General features: G+C 43.4%; 1 protein-coding gene across 1 annotated transcript in view; it reads right to left on the bottom strand.

Moving 5' to 3' along the window:
- The window catches only part of aldh1a3 (aldehyde dehydrogenase 1 family, member A3), a gene marked incomplete at its 5' end in the record, with an annotated part of 29175 nt that extends 10828 nt beyond the window's left edge, over positions 1 to 18347 (bottom strand). Inside the window, 9 exons of the mRNA XM_079286775.1 lie at positions 40 to 224; positions 3782 to 3884; positions 4452 to 4565; positions 5364 to 5492; positions 10189 to 10250; positions 13973 to 14102; positions 16334 to 16474; positions 17992 to 18096; positions 18249 to 18347. Of these exons, the coding sequence (XP_079142901.1) occupies positions 40 to 224; positions 3782 to 3884; positions 4452 to 4565; positions 5364 to 5492; positions 10189 to 10250; positions 13973 to 14102; positions 16334 to 16474; positions 17992 to 18096; positions 18249 to 18347 (1068 nt within the window). The remainder of the gene's footprint in view (positions 1 to 39; positions 225 to 3781; positions 3885 to 4451; positions 4566 to 5363; positions 5493 to 10188; positions 10251 to 13972; positions 14103 to 16333; positions 16475 to 17991; positions 18097 to 18248) is intronic.
- Positions 18348 to 24889: the final 6542 nt, after the last annotated feature.

Here is a 24889-nt window from a genome sequence, read left to right as displayed (position 1 = left end):
CTAGTCTAGAAGTGCTCTATGTTGACTGTGTGTTCCTACCTGCGGCCCGTGTGATGTCTGAGGGTCCAGCGGGTCTCCTATGACAATCTTCTTTGCGTTTTCTATACTGCGATGCACAAACTCCTCATAAATACTTTCTTCCACAAATATACGTGATGCAGCCGTGCAGCACTGACCCTGGTTATATAAAGCTCCTTTCTGGGTCTCCTCTACAGCCAGCTGCACTGTAGACACACACACACACACACACACACACACACAGATACAAATGAGAAATACACAAGAACCACTGTAACATATCCTTCTCTACTCGACCACGCATCATCAGTCTGGCATGTTCAGTGCAGATGATGGTGAGTTCATAAGTTACATTTTCGATGTAGCCACTTTCCCTCTGCCTGCTTTGTCATCCCAACAGTCACTACCTGTTGGTTGTAGTTGTTTTCATAACCAACCTGAATTAATGACATCACTATAAGTTAACCAGGGATTTTAGAAATACTGGATGTTATGGCTAAAAGTTTATGTTGCTAGTTTTCTCCTTCTGGCACAGGGGGACGACGTCACCTTCAAAACTCTGATCAGCTTGTTTGGGAGGGTTTTCAAGGGAAGGGGAAGATCAATGTCAAGATTAAGGTGAAGATGAAGGAGAAGGGGAAGGAGAAGGTGAAGGAGAAGGTGAAGGGGAAGGTGAAGGGGAAGGAGAAGGTGAAGGGGAAGGGGAAGGTGAAGGGGAAGTAGAAGGTGAAGGTAAAGGAGAAAGTGAAGGGGAAGGTGAAGGAAGGAGAAGGTGAAGGAGAAGGAGAAGGTGAAGGAAGGAGAAGGTGAAGGAGAAGGTGAAGGGGAAGGTGAAGGAAGGAGAAGGTGAAGGAGAAGGTGAAGGGGAATGAAGGAGAAGGTGAAGGGGAAGGTGAAGGGGAAGGTGAAGGAAGGAAAAGGTGAAGGAGAAGGTGAATGTGAAGGAGAAGGTGAATGTGAAGGAGAAGGTGAAGGGGAAGGTGAAGGAAGAAGAAGGTGAAGGAGAAAGTAAAGGGGAAGGTGAAGGGGGAAGGTGAAGGTGAAGGGGAAGGTGAAGGAAGGAGAAGGTGAAGGAGAAGGGGAAGGTGAAGGTGAAGGGGAAGGTGAAGGGGAAGGTGAAGGAAGGAGAAGGTGAAGGAGAAAGTGAAGGGGAAGGTGAAGGAAGGAGAAGGTGAAGGAGAAGGTGAATGTGAAGGGGAAGGAGAAGGTGAAGGGGAAGGAGATGGTGAAGGGGAAGGTGAAGGAGAAGGTGAAGGAAGGAGAAGGTGAAGGAGAAGGAGAAGGTGAAGGAAGGAGAAGGAGAAGGAAGGAGAAGGTGAAGGGGAAGGGGAAGGTGAAGGAAGGAGAAGGTGAAGGAGAAGGTGAAGGGGAAGGTGAAGGTGAAGGAGGGAAAAGGTGAAGGAGAAGGTGAATGTGAAGGGGAAGGAGAAGGTGAAGGGGAAGGTGAAGGAAGGAGAAGGCGAAGGAGAAGGTGAATGTGAAGGGGAAGGAGAAGGTGAAGGGGAAGGAGAAGGTGAGGGGGAAGGGGAAGGAGAAGGTGAAGGGGAAGGAGATGGTGAAGGGGAAGGTGAAGGGGAAGGTGAAGGAGAAGGTGAAGGAAGGAGAAGGTGAAGGAGAAGGAGAAGGGGAAGGTGAAGGAAGGAGAAGGAGAAGGAAGGAGAAGGTGAAGGGGAAGGTAAAGGAAGGAGAAGGTGAAGGGGAAGGGGAAGGTGAAGGAAGGAGAAGGTGAAGGAGAAGGTGAAGGGGAAGGTGAAGGTGAAGGAGGGAAAAGGTGAAGGAGAAGGTGAATGTGAAGGGGAAGGAGAAGGTGAAGGGGAAGGAGAAGGTGAAGGGGAAGGAGAAGGTGAAAGCAAAGGGGAAGGAGAAGGTGACGGGGAAGGTAGAGGGGAAGGTGAAGGAAGGAGAAGGTGAAGGGGAAGGTGAAGGAAGGAGAAGGAGAAGGTGAAGGAGAAGGTAAAGAGGAAGGAGAAGGTGAAGGAGAAGGTGAAGGGGAATAGAAGGGGAAGGTGAAGGGGAAGGAGAAGGTGAAGGAGAAGGTGAATGTGAAGGGGAAGGAGAAGGTGAAGGGGAAGGAGAAGGAGAAGGGGAAGGTGAAGGGGAAGGAGAAGGTGAAGGGGAAGGAGAAGGTGAATGTGAAGGGGAAGGTGAAGGGGAAGGGGAATGAGAATGAGAATGAGAATGAGAAGGGGAAGGGGAAGGGGAAGGTGAAGGGGAAGGAGAATATGAAGGTGAAGATTAAGGTGAGGGGGAAGGTGAATACTTGATACTACTTGGTACTGGTATATTGTTACATTAAAGCAGGCATGTCCAAAGTCCGGCCCGCGGGCCAATCACGGCCCGAGGTCAGATTTTATACGGCCCGCGCCTTCTGTCTTAAAATGCATTATTTATGGCCCGCCAGCACAGTCAAAATGGAATGAATAAATCATACAAATTCAACATGCAATTCCTATTTTTACCTCATGGTGGCAGCACCACTCTGTAACTGTCTGGCTGTTTGAAATTGGCTCTGACCCTTGAACTGTCATGGCTACGGCAAGTAAAAAAAGGAAAGTCGATAACGAGGGCCGCCGCTTCCAGGAAAGGTGGAGATCGCAATATTTTTTTCACCGAAAACCGAAACAACTGTGTCTCCCTAATTTGTCATGAGACTGTTGCCTTGTTTAAGGAATATAATGTAAAGAGACACTACGAGACCAAACGTGCTAATGCTACAACAAGCTATCAGAGAGCGTCCGTGCTAGAAAAGTGAAGCAACTCCAAGACAACTTGGCCACACAGCAGCGGCCCCTTTCACATGAAAACATCATCAAAGTAAGCTGCGGAGTGGCCGTGGTAATTGCTAAACATGACAAACCTTTTACGGAATGTGAGTTTATCAAAGACTGTGTTATGAAAATAGCAGAAAACATAATTGCCCCGAGAAGAAGACAGAGTTTGCTAATGTTTGCCTGCTCGTAACACTGAAGAGCTATCATCAGATACGAAGAGACAACTTGATTTTTTTCGTGAGCCTGTTTCATGTGTGTTGAATTTAAATGTTAGACAACTTTTCATCACCCTCACTAAGTCATATTTAAGATTGTCTTGAGGTGAGAATATTGATCGGTTCCTATGTAATTAGCTTTTAGATGGCTTGTTCTTTGTTATCTGACTTTCAAGATGTGAAAGAAAGGCAGAATAGTTGTTGAGATGTGTTCACACATGAATGCTTACATTTGGTTACATTGCTATTTGCTGTCATTGAAAATAAAATGATAAAATAACAATGTATGTATAGGCTACTTGTATTGTTTAAAATAATGTCAGCAGGGACTGTTGGCCCTTGGGCATTTTCACATTCTCAAATTTGGCCCTCTTTGAAAAAAGTTTGGACACCCCTGCATTACAGGTATCGCATACTGATACTGAGTCCTAGCCAGCACTGTCTGCAGCACAGCAACTGAAGCCAGGGTTCTCTGCAGCCCCCTGAGCTACAGAATCGTTTTTGATAGTGTGACAGTCGGTGACATCTTCCCCTTATAGTTATGGAATGACAGGCACGGCACAAAAAGGTAAGCTGTACAGAGGAAAGATGACACTTGACATGCCTCATATTTCAATATTTCTGAGTAGTAAAGTGATGTAATGGAACCCCTGCAGCTCGTTGGTGTGGAGTAATCGTATCACAGGTCACACTGGGAATCCAGTGAATGCTGAGACACCCAAAACAGATTCTTGATGTTGCCTTTCAGAGAGAGAGAGTCAGTGCATGTTTACTTACAGTCACAGTCAGCAAACACAATGCAGGGGTTCTTCCCTCCCAGCTCCAGAGTCACCCTCTTCAGATTACTTTTGGCTGACGCTTCTTTGATTAGCTGACCGACCTGCACACATGAGGGTATACTGAGTCATACCTTAGACTTTAGATGTGAGTGTTAGGGCTGGCCTTTTAACTCACACAAATCATGCTAATACAATCACTGATCATTGTCTTGGCATTACAAAACAGATTTCTCAAGATGAAAACAATACAACAACACTTAGTTTCATATGAAGACATTTCATCTTGATGAAGGAGTAATAAATGACAGCTCAATAAATGAGTCTTTTCTGTGATCTAACATGGAGGGAACATGCTGCAGCATGTGCTTTTGATTTTGGTTTGCATGCATTGGGGCTGTTCCGCTGTTGAAACTTTGCCAGGGGACCAAGACGCTTTGAAAGAACTCAGAAACGTTGCTGGTGTTTCAGGGACTTAATTCAGTTCACGTACAATCGTTCCAAGGGCAGGACTTTCTGATGGATGAGTATCGAGGCACGCTGCACATCGCTGATTGAGAATTGTTTAAATTATGAATCACCAACACAACAAACTTTGAGTATAAGGATTAAAAAAAGAGTTTCATCACATAGTACTGGCCCAATATAAATATCGTCATACACTCACACACCTCTGTAGAGCCAGTGAAGGCTACTTTGTCGATGTCCATGTGGCTGGCGATGGCTGCTCCTGCTGTGGGACCAAACCCAGGAACAATGTTCACAACTCCAGGAGGGAAGCCCGCCTGAAATGGTAACCCAGAGAGCATGTTAGTGCTGGGGGTCGACAGCAAGAGGGCCCTCATGAGCTCAGAGACGTTTGATCCGTCTGCCTAGTTCAGGGTGGGTTCAGTACTTCTTTTATCATCTTTCTATCTCAGCATTATGACATTCTTGACAGTTTAAATATTATAACATATTTGGTATTTTTCTCTTTAACAACAAATGACCAGGCTTCCAGCTCCATTCAGGTCATGTCCTCTGTACTTTCTTCAAAGAATTAAAATGGATTTATGGGTGGAATTAAATATTCTACAACTAAAATATTTACATGGTTTCACATCTTCTATTACCTCCAAATAAGAAATCACATTTACAAAAATATAGCAAACTTTAGGTCAATTCAGTCCATCAAACTGTATACTATGACGAGTCAGGCGCAGACTAAAAGAGTGTCCACATTTCTTTGATCTTTTCACAGCATATGATCTGGTCTCCACACAGTATTTAAATAAAGCCTTGGGAATGTGAGCTTGGAAACTCACCTTAAAACAGTTGTTCTATAAACTGCAGACACAAACATATTTCATTTACAGTAACTCATAGACGTCACTACTTCTGTTTTCCTAAACTGTGATTATGTTGAGTGGAGGACGAGGACCTTAGGAAGTCCGAACCAGACATAGTTGAGGTGTTCAGGTCAAGATAGTGACTGTTCCCAGCAGGGGAGACTATCTAAACATGAGAGAGGCAGAGCAGTCTGATCTCAGCCCAGAATAGGTTCAAGAAGAAGACTGTCAGAGTTTAATGTCTAAACCTCAGACCTCTTTGATAAGCGCTCCAACGTGCAGGGCCGTGAGGGGGGTCTGCTCTGCTGGCTTGATGACCACAGTGTTCCCACAGCTCAGGGCCGGAGCCATCTTCCACATGAACATCAGCAGAGGAAAGTTCCACTAGCACAGACAAAAGAAGGCATGTTAGCTGACTGCTGTCCATGTGTACCAGCACCAGTTAGACGAAAGCACACTGTCACAAACAAACGGCGCAGTTACACTACAATTTAAGTTTTACTGAATTGACCCCTCTCTAGGCTGATGTTAGTAGTTATTTCTGAAGTCATAGTTTATACCATAATATATTGCTTTTCACTATTATACAGGTCATACACATTACACAGCTTAATCTGCTACAAGGGGTAAACATGAGGTAAAATGAGCCGCTGGGTGGCCTTTGAACTCCACTCCTTCAGTAGAAGAGGCAAACTATTTCAAATGTATGGAAACTCTGCAGGCCGCGGTCATATTTTGGGCTTCGCTTTGATTCAACTCCATCGTGTAGCAGCATGTGTTTTGGACTTGGTCAAGGGCACCTCAGTGGTGGCAATGCCAGAGAGGCTTCTTCACAAGCTGCCCTCTGACCTTTAGGCCACCACTGCCCCTTATTCAAGGAAGTCAGCCAACAACTCAGAACAAATACTACATTGACATTGAATACGTGCAAAAGCCTTGCAATTCTAGTTGAACTTATCAAACCCAGTCAAACTTTTAAAAAAGAAAACCTGAAGTGAAAAAGGAAACATTGCCATTGAAACACTTGTATTGAAAGCTGTATGGGCACTCAAAACAGTTCCACTGAAGACTAATGCAGCAATTGGCCAGAGACGTGACATAATGCAAGTTTCCCTTTTTTTCATTCTTCACACAAATACTTCTGTTACATTTGATGTGTATGTCCAAGTGCAACACGGTGAAGGTGTTTGAGCAGACTGTTTCAAAGTGTGCGCCATCATTTCAACAATGATTGCATCTCACTTCTCTCTTTGACTGTCCTTTTCCTCCTGCCTCCTCGTGTGACTGTCTGGCACAGCGAGTACCAATTGAGATTTGAACTGTGGTTGTATCAAGTAGTTTGTTTCAACACACCCTGGTCCTGAGGATTGAGTGATGCAGGCATTGTGCCGGACTGTGGTGGTGAAAAGGGAGCTGAGCCTGAAGGCTCACCTTTGGTGTGGTGAAGATATAAGGTCATGGATACAAGTGGCAGAAAACTGCTTTTCAGAGTGGCTGGGCTCATCTTCAGGTACAGGGTGCCTCACTGCTGAGAACGATACCAACCTGGATACCAACTTGCTTTCGAGGTTTTCTGGACATGTCTAATATACTGAAGGGACTACATGACCAATCTGGACTGCAACATCTTGGGAAGGACACCTAGGCTACCTCCCTAAGCCTGCTGCTCACACAACAAAACTGCATTGTGAATTACGTTTCAAGGGAAACCTATGTTGTCGCGGATCGGTTTCTAATGAAAGGCCGCGAAGGGAGGAGGCGGTTGGGGTGGTGGAGGATGGGTCAAACAAACACAGGACTTTGACCCAGGAGAACGCTGTTTGTGTCCCTTGTAAAACAAAGTCAATGTTGAGTTATTCTAATAAACATCTGTCGCTTAAATAACCGAGCAAAAGTGTTTTTACTAAACCAAACCAAGTAGTTATGTTGTGTTTTGGTTTTGCTTTCATTTACAATGTTAACTATGTGTTTAAAACGGTTTGAAATATAATTAAGATGCTGTTAACTGTATGGGCAAATTTATGTATGAGGAGACAGAGTTGGGCGCTGCTACTTGGGATAAAGAATACCTAACCCAGGGGTCGGCAACCTTTACTATCCAAAGAGCCATTTTGCCCTATTTTCTGCAGATCATGATTAGCCACCTGCAGGGAAAGGCGCTTGACAGACGTAATAGGATGTGACACATATTTTAGTTGACAAAATACTGAAACATGTTTTATTTTCAGTGACACAGTATCACCTCAAACTCCAAGATAAGAGGTGTTCCCTTTGAAAGATTGTCCACTGGACAAAAAATAAAACAAGGATAACCGTTATTTATTTCCATGTTATTTTTTGTCAGAGCCTGAGAGAGCCGACCCCTGACCTAAACAATAAGCAGGTGTCCTTTTCTGCTGCTATTTTTGTCTGATAGTAAAACAGCCAAATCATACTAAATATGTTGTGTGCAGAGAGACTTGAAGAGACTAGAATACTTTCTTTCTTAAATGACCTGATATGTTAAATACTTTTGATGTAAACAGTGGCTGATTTCTGTAAATATAAGTACGTGAGAGGCACTAACCTGGGCCTATAATCCAAGCAACACACATCAGCATCAGTATTTTGGTCCCCTTCATCACTTAGAGAACAAGATAATAAAGGTCGCTCTGAATCTTTAGGATCATTCAAAGTAAACTAATTCAGAAAAGAAGTCACTTATTTTCCAGTTGCTCATTTCTATGTTGGAAACCAATGGAAAAGAATTGAGCACCAAACCCAGATTAGACAGCAACACATGAGAGAGCTGCATGTTCATTGTTTAGGCATTGTTAACTTGGACAGCACTTTGGAAACACTCAGAGCCATTAAGGGATCTCGGGATCTCAAGTGAGTAGAAAGGTTCCCTGTTTTCCTCTGACAATGACTCATGCTGTGTGTGTGCCAGCACTACTTTCAGTAATTACACAACGTCCTTCAGTATAAATTTCACTTTTATGATATAATCTCCATGTCAAACAACAGCCGTTTTGTTCCTTTGTTGCCAAAGCAACATTAGAGGTTATGGGCCTCTGCTAAGAGATACAACTGAATGGCTGAATTCTGTCATGATGTTGAAATTATACATATGTGTCTGTCTGGATCTATCACACAGTGTGACACCAACCAAACACATGTATTCCAATGTGTGAAAGTAAGTCGCAGCAGCACAGGACTGCGCTGTGTGTTCCTGTAACAATAGCCCTGAAGGGAGGAGCAGAGAGCAGCTCTTGTTTAGGGACAGCAAGGATTAAGATAAGGTTTCTGGTCCACTTACCAGGGTTTCATTCCATCCTCACGTCCACACAGTGCTTTTAAATTGAGTGCAGTTGTCTCACTAGAGCTACACATTCATGATCAGTGCTTCTCTGGAAAGTTAAGCTCAGTCTTTAGTGGTTCCAATTAAGCCTGACTCTAATTCCAGAGATCTTGTATTAGCAGTGTTACTGCTGTAACCTGCTGACGTAGAAAGGGCCTGCTGTTAAAGCAACTCCGTGACACTTGTGCCTGTATAAGTCAGGAGCAGATTGATATGACTGTTATCTCAGCGTGCCCAGAATGTGAAGGATTTAATAGAGCTTGTGCAGCAAGTCAGTCTAATTTGCCCGAGTGGCCAACTTTGGTACAAAAACTGTGAGTTTACCTAAAACTGCAAACAATTAGGATGAACATTTTCCGAAGGCAAAAAAAGCAAATTCTATAGGTGTGACCAGGGAAAGAGCCCCTCGTAAGCATACGCACAGAGCTGGAACACACGAGGAGGAGAGAAGCATTTCTTTGGCATATGTAGTGTGTGAAACCGTCATGGCCACCATAGAGTACTGCTTCTAGTTCTGATAAATCATGGTCCAGTATAAAGATAAATGTGGGATTAGTTGAGCCTGGCTTAGCTCAAAGACGGGAGCGAGGGGAACCTCAGATGACTGAATACATTATTTGTCATTGCCTTCCTTTTTGCTCTCTGGTTGCCGTTCGGTTGTGTTCGGGACAATGACACGACTTGTTTTAGTAACTGATCAAAGACATTGTAAAAGTCCAAACAGTTGTTGACTGCTGATAGGAAGCGGAGTGTGAACAGCTGTTTTCAGTGTCACGGTTGCACACACTCTATTGGTCTGAAGTTATGTAACAGGCATACTTATCTTCACCTGGTCTTTTCCTAAACCAAGCAGTTTTGTTGCCTCAACCTAAGTGACGCCAACGGGTCTTGATCAAGTGGCTTTTTGAACCAAATGGTTAAAAATAATAAATCATGATCAGGATTTGTTTCTTCATACTTTTAAAGCTGTTTTGTTCAGAATGGAGGTATTTCTGGGTCCCAGTGTGTCATTTGACCATCCACAGAGATGCAACTGTGACTCGGTTACAGTTCTTCCCAACCAGTCGAAGCTTTAGCTGTGTGACACATGCTTTAACACATATATGGTGATATAGATATACAGTGAGCCTGAGCACAGAACATAGGCCTGTCACAAGTTGGCATCACAGCAGCGTGTTGGACTCAAGTTATGAATGAGATATTGTGCAATGTTCTGATTTGCTAAATGCTTGTTAAGAACAGATTGTATGGTCAGAGATCATGAGGTACCCTTTACTGGATCTCCATACACGCGCGCGCGCACACACACACACACACACACACACACACACACACACACACACACACATACACACACACACACACACACACACACACACGCAGACACACACACACACACACACACACACACATACACACACACACACACACACACACACACACACACACACACGCAGACACACACACACACACACGCACACACGCGCACACGCACATACACACATACACACACACATACACGCACATACACACACACACACACACATACACACACACACACACACACACACATACACACACACACACACACACACAACAATGCTATGTGTTGTCTTGTGTTATTTACAGTGTGTATGGGTGTGTTTATTTTTCTCAACAAGACAATTTAATGTGCACAGTAATAAGAATTATTTTTTATACGTTATTGCTCATAAATTAAAACCAGATCTCAGCACTTACTGGAATGATAGCTCCACATACACCAACAGGCTCGTGTTTGGTAAAACACATGAAGCTTTCATCTGTAAGGAAAGCAGACACAGTACACACACTTTAAACTACTGTATTCTAGATGGAGGTTATTAATTAGGCACTGCCAACATTTTATTTCTGTTTCTCTTACTGCTTTACAGGCCCCTCCTCCCCAGCTCCACAAAGGTTATACTGGTCGCCAGCGGGCCAAAGCTCAGATTCACTCTTGTATCGGATGCACAACAAAGTAAGAAGCTGAAGGCAGAGGGCAGGCTCTCTGCAGATAGAGACACCACACACCGAAGTGGGCCAGAAGAGTTGATGGACAGGGACTGTTATTTTTCGATCAGACGATACATTTTGTTGTGTCTCTAAAATCCCAGTGAAACGGAAGTTAGAGCGTCTTTATCTTTACTGTGACGTATTCCTAGTGTAACGCAACATGTGGGCTGTGTTGAGTTACAAGAGGCATTTAGCTCAAATCCTTCGCACCGATTGGATCGCTAACAAGTGGGCGGGCTCAGAATGTAGCGCGATACGTATCTGGTTGAACTAGCTCACGTAAGAACACGTCATATTTAGTTTTACAGGAAGAAAAGATGATTTGATTTAGATTTTTAAATGAATATGAAGAAATGTATTCTTTTGTCATTTTTTCTGCATATGTTGTTAAATAAGTGCACATTATGACCGGGGATATGATCTTAAAGGGCAATTTCCATTTCATCTTGACTTTAAACTACAATTAAAAAGTCAAGTAGATGTTTGCACAAGAAGGTTGTTCAGTTAGTTTCCAGATGAAACAACCATCGGCTTTCACATAACTGAAGTTTCATACCTCAGGAGACTGAGGGACAACAGACAAATATTCCACTTCAACCCGGCTGACAGCTGTTCTCTTCCTGTGTTTTTGAAACTATGACCATGTTCGTATCTGAACCATAACCAACCATCCATAATCCCTAACCGCTTATCCTGTTCAGGGTTGCGGGGGGGGGGGGGGGGGCTGGAGCGGATCCCAGCTGACATTGGGCGAAGGCAGGACAGGTCGGACAGGTCGGCAGACTATCACAGGGCTGACACATAGAGACAGACAACCATTCACACTCACACTCACCTAGAGTCCTCAATTAAACTAAGCTGTATGTCTTGGACTGTGGGAGGAAGCCGGAGAACCCGGAGAGAACCCACACTGACACGGGGAGAACATGCAAACTCCACACAGAAGGCTTGTTCAGCCAGGACAACAAAAAGGTCCCTATGAACCTGACTAAGGAGTCACTTTGACCCAGACCAAGAGGTTTCCAAACCCGCAGCGTTGTTACATCATCATCTCTTGATCGGAAGCAGTTTGGAAGGTATCCTGCTGATAAGACCATCACACAGCACTTCTCCGTGTGATTATGGACAAGCAGCTCATTGGCTTGTTGTATTGTTAAGCTGTCTTTAAGTGAATGCTTTTAGAATGTAAGACCAGTTTTAACAGTGAGACCAACACTCATTTACCTGAAGCTGGACTGTCTGTAAAACGTGTCAGTGGTTCAGCCGATAACTGGTCCAACCTGCCTCCCAGTCTGCACCCTGACCTTCTCCAGTTTCCTGTGTGGCTGATCCCAGACTGGGAGACTCCCTTACAGCTGCCTTCATCTTTGAGTCACTGTGAGTCCATGTTCAACCACAGCTTACTGAAGGTTAGTCAGTTGGGAACATCCTCATACACAATGTGCTGTCAGTGTGTAGCACAAGATTCAGAGAGACAGCCTCAGGCCTACAGTAGCTCCAACACTCCACATTCTACACTGACACGTCCATTATACTATGATGAGAGGCAGCAGCATCCTCTGCACCGATGGACTGAGAGCAAAACCACTCTGTCAATGACACCATCAGATCGATTTAGTGAGTTGAGGTTCGTGGTCATTTATCTCGCTGCCTTTGTCCCTCTACCACTTTTGTTATATTGTATATTTATGATATATCTATAATTCAGATATGAATAACTTGGCTTTATATAAGAATGAGAACACCATAAAGGTCATTTAGCATTAAGTTGTCTATTCAGAAACACTACTTGGATCAACATTTTGGATGAAGACTATTATATTACATATAATGCCTATTTGATAATAATAAGTTACCATCACAATATGTTTGATTTGTGGTGATTTTCTTCTTGCTACATGTTGTATTGATGTATTGCTAGTTTAATGTTAGCTGGACTCCTGCAGCTCTGTCTTGTGTCATTTAATCTCCCACTTTCCATAAAGTCAAATACAGTCGACGAGTCTTGTGCATTATTCCTGCCTCTCCTTGTCTGATGATGGGCGATGATGAAGCTCAGCTTAGTAAGCCAGCCTACAGCGTGTAGCTTCATGTGAATATTTCTTCTGCTGTCAAACTAAAATTAAAAAGCAACTTATTGTGTCTGCAGTAGTGCAACAATTCCACTTCTGAAAATCAATGAAATGAAAAGTGAAAATATTTGTTCGCTATTAGTGGTATCTAGAAATGCAGATACTTTCTGTTTCTTTCTGAATCTGACTGAGTCATCGTTAATAACGTTGATGCTGTGTTACGTTTGACTGCATGTCGACTCTTTCTTTAAACTTCTCCTCTCTTTATTTATACTGTTGTAGAAGCTATGACAGTTTTCAAACACAATGCACGAGTCAGCAATCGGCACATCTAGACTGACGGAGAGGGTTTCCAGTACACAACAGTGCGTCTATCCTGAGGCCCGACTCATCCACACAAATCCTACTTTGCATCCCATCCGGTGAAACCAGTCTCTGCAGCAGCTCGACCTCGAAAGGATTTCACAGGGTGTCTGTCGCCAGCTACCACTGTGCAGTTTTCATATCAAACTTCAACTCTGCTCTGTGTCTCGTCTTGATGGCTGGTAGTGAAAGTGCTCCAGGATGAAGGTGGGATTACTGGCTGAGAGGCTCGGCGAGGCATTGACCAATGCTGACTGTTAATCCTCACAGACCGATTACTATCGCAGCCTCTTCCTCTTCCTTCTGTGCTGCCGTGCCTTACATCTCTCACCACTCTATTGGGATGTAATCAGGAGGAAAGTCAAGCGTGTTTTGTCTATCCGCTGTCCTGCAAAGGCGACGCAAAGTAGGATCTGACAAGAGGGGGAAGTGTTGAGGCTGGATGAGGTACCAGCCAGACCAGGTCACTTGCACCATAGTAACTAACTTGTTTCCCAATGCTGCACTGGTTATGGAGCCCTATTAATTATCATGTGCGCACTTTTACCCATCTTCATTTATTTATTCATGTATACTCATTTTGCATATTTCTTTATGGAGCTCATAAAGAAAGGGAAGAAAAACTGATTTGTTCACACAAACTCAGCAAAAAGTATTAATTGATGCTCTCAAATTGAGTAAATAATTGCCTAAATTGAATTGAGTAATTCTAGGCACTGCAAATCTAAAACGCTCCGATCCGACAGGATCAGACACAACTTTTAACTTGAGTTGCTGCTGTTACATCAACTTAAAGAACAATGCAAATCAATTCCTTTGTGACAAGTACAGGAGAAAAAAATGTGTTGATTTTTGTTTCAGCCTCTTTAAAACTTGCGTATCACAAATGATGTTGTGCACTGGACACGAGAGGCACTTTAGCTTTAGTGTTGAGTGTGTTTCTGTTGTCCATGTCAGGGCGTCTGAGGCCACATATCGACTCACACTTCACCCACACTGTGTACACGTAACTGTGACCCAAAGGGCAGTGAGAATGCGATGACACACACACTCACCTACAGGTAGACTCTTGCCGTGGATCTTGTCGGCCCAGCCTGCATAGTACCGCAGGGTTTTGATGCTGCCGTCCAGGTCGATGAAGAAGGACTGCAGGAAGGGCTTCCCGGTGTCCAGAGTCTCCAGGGTCTGAAGAAGCAGGAAGACGAGCATCACTGTTCAATCACGTTGCACATTGATATGAAATATTTGCAAAGCCATAACTGTTCTTTAGAAATGTGATTTGTCATTGTAACTGTAACTGTAAATGATTATGTAGCTTTGACTTAACCATTGTTGCAAACGACCCTCCTGGTTAGTCAAAACTTATTTGGAAAACAAAATGAAGGCTGACGGTAAAATGATCTCCGAATTGTCTGTTTTACACTTCCATCCCCACTTCCTGCTTCCACTTTGACCTCATGTACTTACTGTAGTTTCCTGTGCAATCAGAGATTATTAGGAGCATTTTACTCTATTTCAGTTTGAAATCCAATTGAAGTAATTTACAAAGAGAATCTGGATAAACCTTGTTTCACACCTGAAACCTTGAGATGTTTCTTCTTTCAGACTGGTAGGAAGAAAACGTCCCAAATACACATTGTGATGTTTACTTTTACTTCTATTTGCGTCTAAACATTTCTCATAAATTCACCATTAGATAGTATCTCATTTGCATATTTGACACGCATGAATGATTATGTTAGAATGAGTCAGACATGATGTACATGGCAGTGTGTACCAACATCTATTCCATGTTTAGTGTACTTACTTGTATGTCATTGTCAAAGGAAGAATAAGAAGTGAGTCTCCGCAGCCCTACAGATACTGGAAGCACTGTACTACTTTACTGTACCTTTAAATGCTCCCAATCTGGTCCTTATTTCCCCAAACATAGCTGGCAATTGAGCGTAATTAGCCATACGCTGCACTACCTCTGCAGAACATGTTTGCAATTAGCAGTCACATGCAATCTGATATTATTACTTCACTCACATCTGTAAGGGCTCATTTATAGATCTACGGCTCAATGCAAGATGGCAGCTAAACAGAGTGATTAAACACAGCAATATCTGCAAGAGAGGGAAAGAAACATGCAGCAATCATTACAGTGAGTGAAAAGAGACTGGGTGGGGTCATGATGTCATGCAATAATATTGGCCAATCCCTGATATGAATAAGTCAACATCATGAGAGCACATGGACAGTTTTCAGCTGCAGGATATGTTTGCTGCTCATGAAATGGCACTCGCTTCTATAATTGACATCCATAGTTATGAATAATATCTGAAACACAAGCAGCAGTCGTTTAGCATGAGTTAGTTGTGTAATGCAGGGACTCGTGGTCATTCGGGAATATGTGTTTTTCCAGATCTGACACTGAGTTGTAAACATTAGAAAATATTCAGCAAAGAGGAAATCTGCTTGTCAGAAGAAATAAATCAGAAGTGGTGGAAAGCAAGTTAACACATTTACTGAAGTAACTACAGTAACTACAGTTCTGATGGTCTTGCTTTGTTTATGCTACTCTGTATTTCAGTACATTTCAGAGGGAAACGTCTTATCTGACAGCTAGTCATTTGGCAGATAAAAATCTATCTTTAATGACCATCAAATATCTTGCTGTTTATACAGTAGAATAACAGCAATGAAATACTTTCAACCGCCGCCACCTAAAACAGAAACATTACTATTATTACACGTTAATGCATCAGTAATAATATTATTGCATAACAAATATATCCTTTTGATACTTGAAATTAGTTTTACTGTTGCTACTTTTACAGTCGTGACATTTCGATGGAAGATGATGCAAGACGTTTACCTGTTGATTTCATTTTTCAGTTTTCACCTCGGTTCAATTTTATTTGTAGAGCCTAAAATCTAAAATGATAACTTTGCCTCAGAGAGCTTTGATGTACGATGTATGTAATCCTCTGTCCTTGTTGTTCTGCTTGTGGAAGCGATCAGTGATCGGAGCAATCAAAGGTTGCCACTATGACATTGACCAATCTTTATGTATCACGTGAATTGTTTTAACGTTTGTAACTACTTTATATTTAGTTTGATGTAAATATATCGCTCCCCATAATTAAGATTTTTTTCATCAAGTTATTTGTCTTCTAGATCAGGATAACACACTTGGCAGTGCATCTTTAAAAACCCCATTCTAGAATGCATCTGTTAAACTCTTGAACTGTACAAGTCCATCATGTTTTCAAGTTCACAACAAATATTTTAAATTGTGAAGTAAAATATATGGAGGCTACTGGAGTTTATGTAAAGTTACGACCAATTGAGCGAAGGGTTATACAACAGCTCTCTGTAGAGAACACTCTCCGCCTGTAGGCGGGCAGCACAGAGAAGTACAAGGAGCCCACCGCCAGCAGCAGCCGGTCCCTCTCCATCAGGTCGGCCAGTTTGTGCAGCAGCCTTCCGCGGCTGGACGCATCCATCCTCCGCCACGGAGAGCCTCTCTGCTCGGCCGCCTTGGCTGCCTCCACCGCTTTGTCCACATCTTCCTACACAGAAAACAACACGCAGAAATCAACGGGACATTGTTCTGGACGCGCAGGTCTCCCGCAGCTACAAAGACAACGCTAGAACAAAGTCAGACTCAGCGGGCTGTGCGAACCGCGCATGGAGACAGAATGACTTGTTCTAAAGCACAGGTGTCAAACTCAAGGCCCGCGGGCCGAATCCGGCCCGCCACGTCATTTTATGTGGCCCGCGAATCCGCCAGCAAATAAAACAAACAAAAAAAAAAGATTTTTATTTTTTAATTTTGGAAAAAAATGTAAAAGTTAGACTTGAAAATAAAAGTAACCCCATGGTCTAAATTATGAGATAGAAAGTTGAAATAATCCCAAAATGTCCATGAAGAGAAAAATTGATGCAGAGGGAAGAAAATGTAATGAAAGATGGGAAAGTGAATACATGTTTGTGCTTCAAGGAGAACAACGGGTCTGTCTTCTGTGTTATGAGGCGTGTCGGTGATGAAGGATACAATTCACGTCGGCATTTTTACACCAAACATCAAACTGTCCAAGAATTAAAAGGCAGACTGCAATCACAGCAGAATATATTTACACAGCTACAGCCCAGTGCATGCTGAAGGTATGTGAGCAGAGCTCCGATCAGATACAGACTTTTACAAATGTCAGTTTGTGAAGAAACACCATCGCAGACCGAGTTGATGAACTAGCAGCAATCTAACAACACAGCTAGCTGAGAGACGAGCAGGTACTTGTGTTTGTAATGAACTGTTGATGAAAGCACAGACAACACGGATACATCATCTATCATGTTCATCAGACCTGACTCTCAGTGAGCAGCTCTTGGATGTAGCTGCCATGCACAGGACGACGACAGGGAGGAACATTAGTGATGCAGAGAGGTGAACAAACAGCTTTGAACAAAGTTAATGTCAGAACTTGTGTTTGATATTTGTCTTTGTTATTTTCTTTAATAGTTTGATCTTTGATAGAGTCATGTGGGTTTCTTAACGCTAAATTAAAATGATTTATGTTATAATAACAGAAATGTGTTTAAATATCATTTTTCATTGATATAACTGCATGTACAATATGTTTACACTTGAATAAACAATCATCAAATGCAGAGAGAGTTATTGAACAATATGTTAGGAGAAGTTAGTTACACAGTCTTACAGTTACAACCGGCCCTTTGAGGGGCCGTGATGCTGATGTGGCCCAGAGTGGAGATGAGTTTGACGGTTTGACGGCGCGCGTTGAAAAGCAGAGTGAATCTATACCTAAAACTAAAACTAAAGCTGTTCATCGTAAACGCTACTTACAAGATACATTGTATACCGAATTTATTTTTAATATACTTGAGTTTTTAGACATTTTTTTGAAGAACACAAAACATTAAATTAAGTTAATTTAAATGATTAATTAAATTAACAGATAATAAAATGAAGTTTGGCTTGAAGCTGTTTTTCCCAATTAATTTTGTGAGGTATGTATGTAGACCATTCATTATTATTATACAATAAAATAAATGAATGGCTTCTTACCTTGTCTGCTTCCTCCACATCACAGATTTTGACACCTGTGGCTGGGTTGAAAGTAGGAAAAGTCTTTCCACTGCTGGATGTGTGCCATTCATTGTCAATAAAAATCTGTGGAAAGTAGAGAGTGTTTGTAATGACTTTGGTTTGTGCCTCAACTGATACCTGATTTAACTCACCATCAAAGTTCAAACAATAGAGTGAAATGCTTCAACCCTAGCTGCGGTTGCAGTTGAACCTGGTTTGTATGTCGAGCCCTTTACCTTGGTGTGTCTGACCTCCTGGACTTTGACAGGCTGAGGAAGAGGCAAAGCTGGGATCCCTTCGGCCACTCCGTTCTCTGTTGTTCTGTTCTGTGCCATTGTGGGTCAGCAGTACAGTCCAGGGCCAGTCTGTCTGCTCCGTCTACTCAACAATGTCAGCCCATCCACTGGCTTTTTATAAGAATGTAGAGTTCCTCCCTCCTCACACAGCAGTCGAGCAGAGCCCAACTCCGCCCCTCAGCTCCGATGAAGGGCCCTTATCTGTGGGGATATGTGTTCTTACAGAAGCGTAGAAACATTATGCAACACGTATTCCTTTTAGTGTGTGGAAAGTGTGGAAGATGGTGGTCATGTGATACTGTTTACCTGCTGTTACCTTCATACTTGTATATAAGCAAGGCGGTGAGGCAGCAACTATTTCCAGTCATGACGAGGGTGAATCAACACTTTTCATTTGAACTGGTTGGATGAGCATTCACGAGCTGTGTGTGAGAGACCACTCATTCCAGATAAAGTGCTGCTTTTTTTAGGCTATGTCGGAAGTTAGCATCGCACTGGTTCCCTTGTCAAAAAAACAGCTGGGATTATTCCACTGGATTTTGGATTATTGCAGAAAATAAACTCTGTGGCAAACAAACGTTGCAAATGTTACATATACGTGTCGCTCAGCAAGATCATCTTCACAATGAACAACATTTGTATGACTCTGAAGTGTGAAGGGGATCGGGAGAAGTAAAAACAACACGAGGCTATAACTTAAATACATCACACTCACATGAACGTGAGCATACACGAGGCTGTGAAGGCGGAGGTGACGTTTAGGCATCTCACTTAGACCGCCTTTTTTAAGACACATAAAAGCTTCAAAGGTCAGTACAAAGTGCAAAAATGCTGACTCATTTCCAGGTTTCATGGGCCTTTCCCACAGAACATGTCAACTGCGCTCTGAGCCCCATTATTACCAATCGCTTTCCCGGCGCCACAATGTTTCTTTGCCCCTTGGACACAATGTGCAGTGCAAACTGCGTCCTGTGTGAAAGGCCCTTCAGGACTCATTCCTGCAGCACTTGATTCAGAGCATATCATTGCCTCACTGCTCTCAACATGGGGACGGCTGAGCCAACCGCTAGCAGCTAACGGTGTAAACAATAGTCACAGTGCTGATAGCGCTAACGGTGTTTACCTGAGCGGTAATGGGAAGGTGGGAGCTACGCTTCCATGACGGTCCAGTGCAGGCCGGTCGTAAGCTAAGTGGAGCACGCTCACGTGCACTAACATGCGTGAGTCCTGCTCGGCCATGTCAACAAAGCACAGAGAAGCTCGGATTACACACACAGAGATTTGACTTCTTTTCCTGCTCAGGTTAACGTTACTCCACACATCTTTACACAGAAAGGTGTCGCAACATCAATGCTCTGAATATCTGTCGATAATCTTTAGCAAAGCGAGAGTCAAGAGTACAATTTCACACCTGAATTATTTGGCTGTGTCTTTCAGTCCAAGCAATGAAAGTAATGAGACTGAATTCATTCTGCTGAACAATATTTACATCGCAACACAGCAGCTTTGATCAGCTTCTGTTGACCTATTTGGACGGACTGTTCATCAACCGTGCAAAGGTGTTATGAGTTGTGATGTCCTTTGCACATTTGGTTTTTGCACCTGGGCCTGGCCAAGTTGAATGGAGTTGAACACATGCAAAGAAATGCTTTTGTTCATGAGGACAAAGCTGCCTGCTTGCTCCGGGCTTGCACTCATACACAGTCTGCTGTTGTTTCCCCTTCATTGCTTCTTGTCACTCTTTATGTCAAAGTTTAATTGGGACAACGGGCTTTCGCAGGCTCATTTCTCACTTCAGCAACTTTCTAACACTTCATAATGAGAGAGAGAGACTCAAAGGGATTTCATGAAGGGGGAGGGGGGACTTGGCAGGATGGTTAAGCCGGGAAACAATATGAAATGCAAAGCATGGGCCCAGAACCATGCAAATAAGCAGCAACCTGCACGGGATTCATTGCTAAACAGGTTGAGGGATTAACGGCAAACGAGAGATCAACAGGGCCACCGTACATATTCTTTAGACGAGGCTCGCAAACAAGTATTTATTAGAGTATGGAACAAAGCCATTGTAGTTTTTTTATCAAATGGTGAAACAGAAGGAAATGCTGCGCTGGTCTGGGACTATTTTCAGCAGTGGATTAATTAACATTAGTTGCTATAGTTATGTTTCTGTCACCCAGGGCAACAGTGTCTCGTTTACATTTTAACAACAATTGAGCTCTATGGCAAAGAGGAAGAAGAGGTATCTGTCTTTGAAACACACACCACTTGTTACCGTCATTGCTGGTTTAGCTGTACGCGTGGGAATGACCTATCCTTTACAAAGGGTTACACTAATACTGCAACCCTGTTTCCCACCACTGTGCTTCCATTGGTTTGCAAATTAGAACAAACAATACATCTAAAAGGTATGTTTTTCATACATTGTTTTAGCATATTTTACTGTTGCTTTGGTTGAGTTTCCACAGTGGCGCTTCAACATGTAAGCCATTAAATGTAAAGAGCTGAGCTCACTGAAACTAAATTATTACCCTAACTGTAGACTAACAATTGTGAGCTGTCAATGAGGGAGGTAAAAATCACGAAAACATTTCTTCATATTTTTGCCAATGTTGTCTTGGTGGGCAGCATCATTACACAGTTGCTAATCACTACTAGAGTCACTATAGTGTTGTTGGTTTGGCATGTTTTTCAGTGAGAGAAAAAGACTTTTCTCTTTTTCCCGTCAGGATTTGAGTGCACATGCAGCACCAGCCTCAGGTCGTCAGTGTAAAGCAGACGGTTACCAAGAGGTAAAGCATCACGGGACTAAGAAAATAAATCGTTATCGTGTATGAATAAACCAAAATGAACACTGGAAGCAGACTATTTGATTACTGAGTAAATGATTTAGACAGGATCTGGAGAGGAATGATTCCATCCCAAGCTGTTCAATCCATAACAATGTACACTGTCCCAGATTGATTGTTTGATTGTTTGTTTGTTTTGGTAGACAACATGTGAAGAGTGGAAATGTGATATTTTGTATGATACTTTAGTTTCAATCGAATGTGAATTTGACTGAAACAGACCTTTATAAAGTCTGCTTCTGTAGATCTCGTGACATGGGCCACCGGGAACACTGCAGCGAGGTGTGGTCCCTCTGTGATCATGAAGTTCTACAGCACACAGGGAATATTCAATGGACCAGCTGACTGACTGTCAGGAGAGCGTCCTGTCGTGGGAAAGTGGAGCCGGGTGACCTCTTCTTCCAGGCCCGGCTGCTCAGGCTAATTGGCACTGCACACCTTCTAACGACGGTCAGCAAGCTTCAAGGCCAATCACCATCCCGACAGATAGCTAACAGCAGCATTATGTATTGTGTGGAGAACTTGTCGTTCATCATTCATTTCAGCTGCGAAACTCAAATTAGGAGAATGTGATGAAACCAGAGATAACATGTGTGCAAACTGGAGTAATACAGCAGAGCAAACACAGGGAATCATAACAGCAATTGACCTCATATTCCATGTCTCAGAACTAGAGAAGTGTATGAAGTACAATGCTGCATTTCTGCACATGCACGTCCGTCCATTGTGATGTAACGAAGCTTTATGGAGAAACAATAGAAAAGAATATCTAAATAAATACAATTCAACCTTCACAATACTAAAGTATAATAAAAACAACATACAGGTTGTGGAGAAATAATATTTCACAAAACATACAATAAGATATATCAGATTCTATGACATAGTGTATAAATTGGAAAAAAGTGTACATTGACCATGCAGGAGGTGAATATGAAAACACATGATATGATAACAATATTTTACAACAATATAATAATACACAGGTACAGTACCAAAAAAGGACAACCTCAAAATTGAGTTGAATTGAACCATTAAAGTATCAATACTACTGGAAATAATAATAAAAGATCGAAGTCGAATTAGAGATATGTATTAAGCTGTTCCATTAGGACACAAATGATTTATTATAAGGAAACAAATTATTATAATGTGGGAACAAGACATGTAGCACAGAAAATATGTCATTTTAGGGTCCCAATGACTGATTGATCAAAAATCCCACATTTAATTTAAAATAGAGAGTATTTGAAGTTGAAGAACTTGGTTCGGGAAGGAATGACTTCATGGCAAACAAGAAGCACCAGTAACATTCTGGAATACTCCCAAATGCCCGATTTGAGAATCTCATAGATATGATCTGAACCATAAATATCATGCTTACCTTGAGCTGCTTTCTCTTTCCCGTGCCTGTCTATAATTGGTCTGGACTTTCAGTCACTCTGCTGCAGATTGACACAAACAGACAGAAAGCAGAAGAGAGAGGGGGAGGTGAAGAAGGAGAAAGCAATTCAGATGGGAAAAGGTGGACAGATAGAGAAAAGAGGGAGAGGAAGAGAAGGAGAGAGGGAAGGAGGGAGAGTCTGAAGCACTGAGATAACTGTCCAGGTGTTCAGAGCCAAACAAAGGCTCTTTTCACAACAGACTGCTTCTCCACTTGTTGCAAAATATACAGGAGAGATGAAAGAGGACAGAACAGGACGGAGCTTACACTCTGTTACCGTTTGGACCAGCCCAATGACACCAGCCTCATTGCTGCCAGTAAAGAAGAGTAAAGGGCTGAGGTCCCAACTGTGAACACTGACAATAAGGGAATTGTGTGCAGTTGCAGTAAGTATCATGTGTTTGAGGGTTCTCAGGATCAAAGTGTATGATGATAAGAGGAGAGAGGTAACTACAGCTACAGGACAGTACACCTTCCCTCCTAGTAGTGACACGAATATACATCAGCAGCAATTAGGTCCTAAATGCTGCTTTTGAACATATCTGGCAAGTCATTCAATGTTGATACTGAATACATACCAGCTAAATAAAATTGCAGACTACTCAGAGTCAGACACTACTGTAAACATTGTAATATTATACATTGTACCATTGATTGTTAAAGCACATCAAGTTATATCTTGAAGGTCAGAGGTCCACACCAGAGCTCTTATTGTTCCCATCAACACTAACTGACTGAACACTCCTCTGTTACACTTGAGACCGTGGCTCACTGGGTTAAGAGGGTCGTCAACGGTTCGATCCCCGACTGGGACGTGTCACGTGTCGAAGTGTACCTGAGCAATACACTGAACCCCCGGCTCCCCGGGCGCTGATCAATGGCAGCCCACTGCTCCCTATATACAGGGATGGGTCAAATGCAGAGATACATTTCGTGTATGTGTAAAAATATATATGACAATAAAAAAATGGTTTCTTCTTTATTAATATCATCAATCGTTTTACTCACTTGATCTGTCCATTTAACAACTGGGCGGACAAACTAAAAGTCACTGTTACTTCAGATCAGAAACAGAATCTTGTAGTACGATGGGAGGTTAACCAGGGATACAAAGGCCCACATCCCACATCTCACCGCACCATCCACCAAACAGCAGAGAGGATGGAGAGAGTGCAGACAGTGGTACGAGAAGTATTCAGATCCTTTACTGCAGTAAAAGTAGCCTAAGCTATTAATAACACCTCGCATTCCAAAGCTTACTTAAAGTTACTGTGAGGAACTTTGAACTGGTTGTGAACCAGTCTCAGTGTAGTCCTGGTCCTCTATCAGACCTCCATCAGTGAAGAGACCATCAGAGAGAAGATGGTCTGTTTCTATAGAGTTGTTCTTCAAGATCGTCATCGGAGCCACCGGGTCGGATTCTGGTTCACCAGAACCTCCTTCAGCTCAGACTCCAGCAGAGACCGGTCCACCGCGGACAGACCCAGATCCTCCAGCAGAGACCGGTCCACCGCGGACAGACCCAGATCCTCCAGCAGAGACCGGTCCACCGCGGACAGACCCAGACCCTCCAGCAGAGACCGGTCCACCGTGGACAGACCCAGATCCACCAGCAGAGACCGGTCCACCGCGGACAGACCCAGACCCTCCAGCAGAGACCGGTCCACCGCGGACAGACCCAGATCCACCAGCAGAGACCGGTCCACCGCGGACAGACCCAGATCCACCAGCAGAGACCGGTCCACCGTGGACAGACCCAGATCCTCCAGCAGAGACCGGTCCACCGTGAACAGACCCAGACCCTCCAGCAGAGACCGGTCCACCGTGGACAGACCCAGATCCTCCAGCAGAGACCGGTCCACCGTGAACAGACCCAGACCCTCCAGCAGAGACCGGTCCACCGTGGACAGACCCAGATCCTCCAGCAGAGACCGGTCCGCCGTGGACAGACCCAGATCCTCCAGCAGAGACCGGTACACCGTGAACAGACCCAGATCCTCCAGCAGAGACCGGTCCGCCGTGGACAGACCCAGATCCACCAGCAGAGACCGGTCCACCATGAACAGACCCAGATCCTCCAGCAGAGACCGGTCTGCCGTGGACAGACCCAGATCCTCCAGCAGAGACCGGTCCACCGTGGACAGACCCAGATCCTCCAGCAGAGACCGGTCCGCCGTGGACAGACCCAGATCCTCCAGCAGAGACCGTCATCTCCATCAATGCATCATATTCTATAAGATCATCATATGTTTGTAGCGTCGCTGTCCTGTGAGAACCTCGTATCTCTA

The sequence above is a fragment of the Melanostigma gelatinosum genome (assembly GCF_949748355.1).
Source record: "Melanostigma gelatinosum genome assembly, chromosome: 2".
Taxonomy (NCBI): Eukaryota; Metazoa; Chordata; class Actinopteri; order Perciformes; family Zoarcidae; genus Melanostigma; species Melanostigma gelatinosum.
Note: the sequence above shows the minus strand (reverse complement) of the source record. Positions and strands in the feature narration are given on the sequence as shown.